The 9,086-nt window shown below is 41.2% G+C and overlaps 1 protein-coding gene across 1 annotated transcript in view; it reads left to right on the top strand.

The window, feature by feature from the left end:
* The first annotated feature begins 3,547 nt into the window (after positions 1–3,547).
* Positions 3,548–9,086, top strand: part of ZC3H6 (zinc finger CCCH-type containing 6) — a 64,184-nt gene continuing 58,645 nt past the window's right edge. Inside the window, exon 1 of the mRNA XM_047781183.1 lies at positions 3,548–3,993. Within this exon, the coding sequence (XP_047637139.1) occupies positions 3,962–3,993 (32 nt within the window). The 5' untranslated portion in view covers positions 3,548–3,961. The remainder of the gene's footprint in view (positions 3,994–9,086) is intronic.

Raw genomic sequence — 9,086 nt, 5'->3', positions numbered from 1 at the left:
AAAGAACCTTCGCAAAGACTGGGCTAATATCCAGGTGCTTGTGGGTTTTTTTGAAAATTTCTAAAGGATGTGAGTAAAGCATGTATTCATTTGTAACCTCAAAGTGTACCATACAGGGAATTCCCCCCCAGATTAAATCCAACTCTAAGTCCCTATCCTGGTAAGCAGGGAAAAAAACAGAGGTTTTGACTTTTCTTTGCATCCTGCCCCAGCCTTGAGCTCCACAAGCATTTAGGAACTTTACAAACTGCCAGGGAGGCTGAAGAAGAGGCCCCTTAATCCTCCATCTAGGATGATCATTCAGGAGACTTTGCTCAAGGTCTCTTTTAATGTCTAGTGTTCTGCCTTTCCTAGGTCATTAGACCACTGAAATTTCTGCCATACTGAGAACATGGTATGCCAGGGCTTATTCTTACTACTCTGGAGCAAAACAAGGTGAATGAAATGAATTTTTCTTAAAGTTAAACATATTCTTGGTGTTAAAATGTCCTTTATTTAATGAAATAACTGCAATAGGGTTTTTTAAAGTCCTTATTTGGCAAAATAAAATGTTGGGACCTTTACATCAGTTATAATTTTTTCTGTGCATGGTGTGTATGTGTGTGTGGGGGTGAATGCCAAAGACAAACAAAGACAGACATTAGTTAAAGCAGTAAAAACAGATTTTATTCACTATTGACCAAGAGAGAAATAGCTGAGCTCCATTTCAACTTGTGTAGCAGTGACTGGGCACTTTAAAGGATAAAGAAAACACATATTGTGTAGTTCAATTTAGATGAAATCTTCAGAAATGGCAAACCTATAGAGATGAAAAACAGATTAGTGGTGCCTGGAGCAGGGGTGGCAAGATAGGATTAACTGTAAATAGCCACTTAGGTTGATTGGATGTTTTAAAACTGAATGCTGCACAACTTGGTACACTTACTAAAAATAATTTAAATGTACACTTAAAAATAGGTGAATTTTATGGCCTATATCCATAAAGCTTTTAACAGCAACAACAACAATGGGAGAATGAGGAAGAAGAAGCAGGGCAAAAGTTCAAAATTACAAAGGGTTGTGCAGTGTCAATTTGATTAATCTGGCAGCTGGCAATTATGGAAGTCAGGACTCTATCCTCTGAATATGGCGTTGTCTTTGTCACGTGCTAAGAGTTTTGGAGTTCTCATGGTCCATATTTCATTGTTAAGTAAAATCTACTAGCTTGGAAACGGATAATCTGGTTTAATCTCTGTGATGAAAGCATGCCTTCTTAACCGAGGCAGTTAAAGAAAAGGGGAGGAATGCTGAGGTTTGCTTAGCCTTCAACTTAAATATTTTATCTGAACGTCTCTGAACACTTCTGGATTCTAAATACACATTTCTTTTTTTTTTTTCTCAAATGTGTTTTTTTTTTATAATTTTTTTTATTTTCCCACTGTACAGCAAGGGGGTCAGGTTATCCTTACATGTATACATTACAATTACATTTTTCCCCCACCCTTTCTTCTGTTGCAACATGAGTATCTAGACAAAGTTCTCAATGCTATTCAGCAGGATCTCCTTGTAAATCTATTCTAAATTGTGTCTAATAAGAAGCCCAAGCTCCTGATCCCTCCCACTCTCTCCCCCTCCCATCAGGCAGCCACAAGTCTCTTCTCCAAGTCCATGATTTTCTTTTCTGAGGAGATGTTCATTTGTGCTGGATATTAGATTCCAGTTATAAGTGATATCATATGGTATTTGTCTTTGTCTTTCTGGCTCATTTCACTCAGTATGAGATTCTCTAGTTCCATCCATGTTGCTGCAAATGGCATTGTCATTCTTTTTTATGACTGAGTAGTATTCCATTGTGTAAATACACAGTTTCAAAGGCACACGACCTCCTGCCCTGCATGCCATCCACAGGGTCACTCCTTTTCTGTTACCCAAGGAAGAAGACCAGGATCTGATGCCGTATTTCAGCTATCAAACTCATCTGGTGGTGCATATCAAGGGTTAGGAAGGAGGCTTTTCATCTAGAGAGAACTGTATTCATTGTTTCACAACACAGCAAACCAAAGACCTTAAAGTGAGTTTGAAAGGGATCCCGAGGCCTCCAGATACAGCGGTCAGGGGAAACTTTAAGTGCAACAATGTCTTGGGAAGACTGCAGAGAAATGAACTCTCCTAATTAGTTACAGTAAGATCTAAGTAACATGGAGACAAAGTAGAGACAAAGTACAGATTCTTGCCAAACTTCAAATGCAAACTATTGTTACTCTGGACAAAATATACCTGCTTTTGAAAGTTTCCTAGAAATGTAATGTATCCAAGTGTGGCAAGTGCCTGCAGAATTATCCATAGGTGTATAGCTCCTGTCAAGGGCTGCATTCAATTTAGAAAAAAACAAAAAGTGCAATTTCTTTCCTGTTTTTCAATATACATATCCACATTTTTTTAATTTAAAATTTAATCTAGTTGCAATTGCTTCTAAACGTCCTGTGTCTATGCATCTGCAAAATACATTTTCTCGAAAGTCAGGTATTTGGGAGGATTAATTATTAATCCATCATGCTGATTTAAAGAAGGGACGTTGGAGTTCCCTTTGTGGCTCAGCAATTAACAAATCTGACTAGCATCCATGAAGATGCAGGTTTGATCCCTGGCCTCGCTCAGTAGGTTAAGGATCCGGTGTTGATGTGAGCTGTGTCTGCGATCTGGCGTTGCTCTGGCTGTGACGTAAGCTACAGGTCTGATTTGACCGCTAGCTTGGGAACCTCCATATGCCCCGGTTTTGGCCCTAAAAAGACAAAAAAAAAAAAAAAAAGACATTCCTTCAAAACTAAATGGGCCAAAATGTTGTCATTAAATTTTGGAAAAAAGATCACGTTTATAAGTGCAAAGAAATGTAATAGCTAGCTTTTATTTATAAAATATTCACATGTATTTTACATATAAAATGTAAATGTTTTTATGGAATAACTTAAAGCTCATATAATTCTTTTAGCAATTTTTCTTTCATTATTAATAACTGGGTAGATAAATTCAGTATTAAATATCAGAGTTACGTGCCAAGCTATTTTCCTCCAAACGTGATTCTGGGCATTAACCGCTACAGAAAACAAGATCCGCTACAACCTTGAAGGAGAAAGTACGTTCCCCTATTATTTAAGCAACAAAGGTTTCTTTTTTTTGTTTTTTGTTTTTTTTTGACTCAAGAGCCGTCTCACTACTGTCCACATTTGCTAATGGCTTTGGGGGGGCCAGTTTGTTTGGGTACGTCTGAAACCCCCCCCCCAATCTCTGGGAGGCGGTGTCTCGCAGGGAACACCGCGAGCCACCTCCGTAGGCGCGGAGGCACAGCGCGATCTCGCGGATTGCCTACCCCGCCCTAAACCACCCCCCGGCGCCGCCCGGCCCAGCCTTCAGAGACTGCCTCCTCCGCCGCTTCACAGGAAAGCGTGGGAACCCGCCCCCGGGAGTGATGGACGGGCCTTCTCCTCCAATGGGAAGCGCGCTCGGCCCCGGCGGGCTGGGTAAGGGCCGCGGCACGCGGAGGAATCTCTTCTGCCCTTTAGTCCCGGGCTAGGTGTTGCGGCAGGCGCCATTTTATCGAGCCGCCGGTCTCGGGTGCCGCCATGTTGGTGAGGAGAAATCACCGTTACGGCCACTGTCCAAATCCCCGCGTCGGTGCACGCCGCCCGGCTGCTCCCAAGCCTCAGCCACCGGCGGCGAATAGAGACTAAAGCGGCAGCGCCGGCAGCGCGGGGCCGTGGCCCAGTGTTTGCAGTTAGAGCCCCACCTCTCTGGCGTGGTTGTTAATAGACTGGAAAGTCTGTGTCTGTGTCGCTCACTAGTAACCGTGAGTTTTTACCACTTCGTCACCTCTCGGCGGCGGCCGGGAGCAGGTACCCGCAGGCGGCGCAGGGAGCCTCCCCGCGCCCCGCCGCCGCCGGCCTCGCAGACCTGCCCTCCAGCCCCGCCCCGTTCTTGACCAAACATGACAGACTCTGAACATGCAGGGCACGACAGGTCGGGAACCCTTCTTGTCTGTCTTTCTGTCGGATGAGAGGAGGGGTCTGGGGCGGCGGGAGCGGGCCGGGGCCGCGCGCCTCCTGCATGACCTAGACGTCTCTGTGTGGCTCCATCCGTTCCATGACGTGCGCCCCGATGCAAAGCCCGGGCCCGCGGCCGCGGGGGAGGTCGGCCCGGCCGCGCCCGCCTCCCCGCGCGGGGTCCTTCCCGGCCGGCCCCGCCCCCGGCCGCACGTGCGAGCCCGGAGCCCCCCGCCTCCGGGCGGCTCTGTCGGCGCCGGGCGGCTTCCGCGGGCGGCTCGGGGCTGCGGTCCAGCCTGGGCTCGAAGGAAGCGGCTCCCGGTGCGGGGCCCGGCCCTCATGTCCCATGAGGACCCGCCAGGAATTTTCAGTAACTGGTGATTTGTTTGACTACTACCCTAGCACACTCCTAAGAATAAACATGCTTTGGGTTTGTTTTTGTTTTTGTTTGTTCTTTCTTAGGAAAATTTTAGGCAACCCCCAAAAGCCGTGTATTCGCACAGGCTTACCCCTAGCAATTTTGAAACGGCAAGTTTCAAATGTTACACAAAAGAGTTAGACTTTGCAGACCTTCGTGTACCACAGTTTTCTCCTAAAGTAAGGACTCCATGGATCATTCAGTCTAGCCGGGTTTTCTAAATACTATGTATCATTGGAAAATTTGAGATTCTGACTTTTTTATCTTTGCTATGCCTTAAGAGGCCCATTCTTAACTCCGTTTAATGATTTGGGCGTATTGACGTATTTTAAATAGCATAAATAGCATACTTAGGATTTGGTTAAAATTTTAATTTATACTGCTAGCCATCTTAATCGTTAAAAAAAGAAAGGGTGGGCCTTCATTAAATTGCTGGGACAAAATACATTGTATCTTATTCTTATTTAGAATGTTTAAAAATTCAGAACCTGTGCGTTACTCCCTTGTGAATGGAATTAATCAAAATATACCTTGTGCTCTAGGCTGTATACAAGTTGCTGGAGTTTTTACCTGTGCAGTAATGTGATCTGCTTTTGGTAAAGTATACAGAACACTTTTTTTTTTTTTTAAATCCAGAAGCAGATATAACAAACAGTACTAAAATTTGAAATGTTTTGGCACTTTTGGTACTGTAATAAAAAATGTAGGTCTCTAGAAGGCAAGTCAGTCAATTATATATGTAGTTTTTAGGAAATCAAAATGCTCTTTAAAAAAATTATAGGTGCATAAGCTTGCACTTAACACATTTTTCATGATTGTTTTACATTATCCTGTCCTTAAAATGAGAAAGTTCTTGGAACGGGTTAACTAATATCTTAAGAAGTTCCCTACTCTGAGTATTTGCGGACAAACCAATGATGGGGTTTTGCTATTGAAGCCTAAGATTCACTTTTTGTGTAGAAGAGTAGCAGAGTAACTTCAATAAGTAGAATTATTCTACATAAGGAAGAAACTATGTTGCCAAATTCAGATATTGAGTTAATTTTGCTAGTAAAGAATTCTGATGCCAGACTTTAAAAATAATTTGGAATTTTAAAATATGGAATTAGAAATTAAAAAGAAAAAATTAAATCTTTGTAAAACTGCATTACCAGTTTAGTAGTAGAAACTAAAGGTTAAGCTGGAGAGTATTTAGTCTTTTTGTTTTATATTAGGATTATGAACCTAATATTTTCTAATGGTTTCTGAAACAAATTATCTGTTTCACACCTTTTTTGGTCAACTTGTATGAAAAACAAAACTATATTTAAACTCGTTGTGAACTAGGAGTCAGGAGAAATGGTTCTAGCTCCAACTTAACCGCTTAGCTTTGTGAACTTGAGCAAACCTAGTTTCTCAGTAAGAGGGTTGTACAAGAATTTTTTGAGTTCTACAAGATCAGTGGTTCTCAGTCTTCTCTGGGGTGCTTTTTATAAAGTGTTGAAGTCATTTTCATTGGTCTGAGCTTCAGCCTGGATTTTAAGGGTTTTTTAAAAGCTCCTCAGGTAGTTCTAATATGTACCAAATTTAGAACTACTGTACTGGATCAACATTAATCTTAGCTAATCATCAGAATCTCTTTGAGGAGTAAGGATTTTTATTCTGCCTAGAGCAACTGAATCAGAATCTATAGGGGGACTGTTGTGGTAATCTATGTTTAATAGGCATCCTAGGTGATTTTAAAGAAATTTACAAAAAAGTGGACTAATCTGGGAATCCCCAAATATTCTGTACTTCCTATTACAGTTATTTTATACTATAATAAAAGTTAATGTGAATTAGGTGGAGAAGATATATGAATTCTCGTATTTGGAGCCTCACATTGGCCCAGTGATACTCTTTTTCTGACAGTTTTGAAAAGTAAGATATACTGTGTGAGTGCAGGAAAAAACTTAAGTCTATGATTTTTATTTACAACTACATTAATTATACAAATTAAAATATTACTATGATGGTTGATTCATGTATTTTCTAATGAATTCTGAAACAAAGAGTTGAGATTCTACATGTGAGTGGAGATTCACAGAATGCACAAATTTTCTCCTTTAAAAATTTTTTTTGTACATGTTTATATGGTAAACATTTTGCATAAGATTTGTTTGCCAAATGAGTTAACTTTAAAAAAAAAAAAAGTACCCTTCTCTGGAATTCCCTGGTGGCCTGGCAGTTAAGGATTTAGCATTGTCACTGCTGTGGCTTGTGTTTGACCATTGGCCCAGGAATTTCCCTAAGTCTTGAGTGCAGGGTGTTGGGGGGAACCACACCCCAGGGAGGGACCCCAGCAAATTATGCGCGCACACACACACACACACACACACACACACACACACACACACATCTCTACTTTCCTTTAAATATTTTCATTCCTGGACTGAAAACATTGTATTTCTGTAAGATGTTATTAATATAAAAATACCTATAAATAAACTCATAGATATGTAGACTGTTAGACTTCTGCATAGATCTTTAGAATTAAGTAATAGAGGTGGAGGAGTTGGGGGAAGTCAGGGAGATAAAGTTCTTGTCTCTTTTCATTCAGTTTTTCCCTTTCATCCAGTTGTCTTAGGCGCAACTCCAGCCACCTAGCTTTATATTTCAGCCTTTTGTTGACCTAATTGAAACAATTTACAAATAACTCTAAAAGGCTAAATACTGTGAGTCTCTGCTGTGGACATAACTGCAGTGAAACAGGAAAGATAAATATCCTCCAAGTAACTGTTACATAATTTTTTTGGAGTAAAGGTAAAAGTTTTACAGGACCTGCACTGGGGAAAAAGATAATTTTAACATCAATAGTTTGAGAGCCTGGGATTCTCAGAGTGTTGAACTGATAGGAGGTATGGTGTAATACTTTCCTTTGGGAGGAGGTTATTCATTTACCCATTATGAACAGCCTTCCCGACTTCCTTTCCTCCTCTCCCTGCTTTCCTTCTTCATGTAAATAAAACTCCAACTAGTCAGAATTATAGTAGTTTGTTTCCCCCTCCTTTCCCTCATCCCCACTGTGACTGTGCCTTACACTGGAGACTGTGAAGGGATGAGAACCAAGAAGTTGATTACACTTTCCATTTGTAACAGGGCTTTCGTTTGAGTTTCACATTAACCCTATGAAGTAGTATAGTATTGCAGTGTTCAGTAATTTGAGATCCCGCAGAGACTAGGTAAGAATCCAGGTATGCAAACTCCTACCTTCAGTGTTATTTTAAACTCCTCATTAAGTTTGCACAGGGCAGTAATCCAATAAATTCTTGCTTCTTGAATTATTTGGGATTGTAAAAAAAAAAAAAAAAAAAGCCCTGTATTCTGAATAAAACCTGGGTTCTGATCCTAGTTTTTTCTGTAGCTTGATAAAGTCTCTTTTTCATGATTATTTTATATAGATTATTTCCAATCTTCCTTCCTATGTTTAAGAAGTCAATAATTAAAAAATTGCAGGAGTTCCCGTCGTGGCGCAGTGGTTAACGAATCCGACTAGGAACCGTGAGGTTGCGGGTTTGGTCCCTGCCCTTGCTCAGTGGGTTAACGATCCGGTGTTGCCGTGAGCTGTGGTGTAGGTTGCAGACGCGGCTCGGATCCCGCGTTGCTGTGGCTCTGGCGTAGGCTGGTGGCTACAGCTCCGATTCAACCCCTAGCCTGGGAACCTCCATATGCCGCGGGAACAGCCCAAGAAATAGCAAAAAAAAAAAAAAAGACAAAAAAAATTGCAAATGCTTTTTCTTACATCAGAGTTCACTTGATGTACTACACTACTGGTTTACAAATCAGGGTGTTTACTGGAGTAAATGCCTTCCCTCACTAGGCTATGTATTTATTTTTCAAATTTTATTGAGCTATAATTGACTTAAAGCAGTTTAAGGTATACAGCACAATGATTTGACTTATATACATTATGGAATGATTATCACAATAAATTTGGGAAACATACAGAGTTCCTGTTGTGGCTTAGCAGGTTAAGGACCCCACATTGTCATTGTGAGTTTGTAGGTTCGATCTCTTGCCTCGCTCACTGGGTTAAGGATCCAACATTGCCACAAACTGCAGTATAGGTCATAGATGTGGTTTGGATCCAGTGTTGCCACAGCTGCAGTTCTTATTTGACCCCTGGCCCAGGAACTTACATATGCTGCAGGTGGCTGTTAAAAAAAAAAAAAAAAATTAGTGAACATCCATCATCTCATAGATACAAAATTAAAGAAATAGAAAAAAAGATTTTTTTAAAATTTATGCTATTTTAGAGCCGCACCCACGGCATATGGAAGCTCTGGGGCTAGGGGTCTAATTGGAGCTAACAGCTGCTGGCTTGTGCCACAGCCACAGCCGTGCCAGATCCAAGCTGCGTCTGCTACCTACACCACAGCTCATGGCAACGCCAAATCCTTAACCCACTGAGAAAGGCCAGGGATCGAACCCGAATCCTCATGGATCTTAGTTGGGTTCGTTAACCACTGAGCCACGAAGGGAACTCCTGAATAAAACATTTTTTTCTTGTGATGAGAACTCTCAGGATCTACTCTCAACTTTCATATATATCATTACAGCAATATTAATTGCATTTGTCTTGTATCTTACGTGCCTAGAACTTATTTATCGTATACCTGAAAGTTTGTACCTTT

Source organism: Phacochoerus africanus, chromosome 5 (assembly GCF_016906955.1).
Source record: "Phacochoerus africanus isolate WHEZ1 chromosome 5, ROS_Pafr_v1, whole genome shotgun sequence".
Lineage (NCBI taxonomy): Eukaryota > Metazoa > Chordata > Mammalia > Artiodactyla > Suidae > Phacochoerus > Phacochoerus africanus.
Note: the sequence above shows the minus strand (reverse complement) of the source record. Positions and strands in the feature narration are given on the sequence as shown.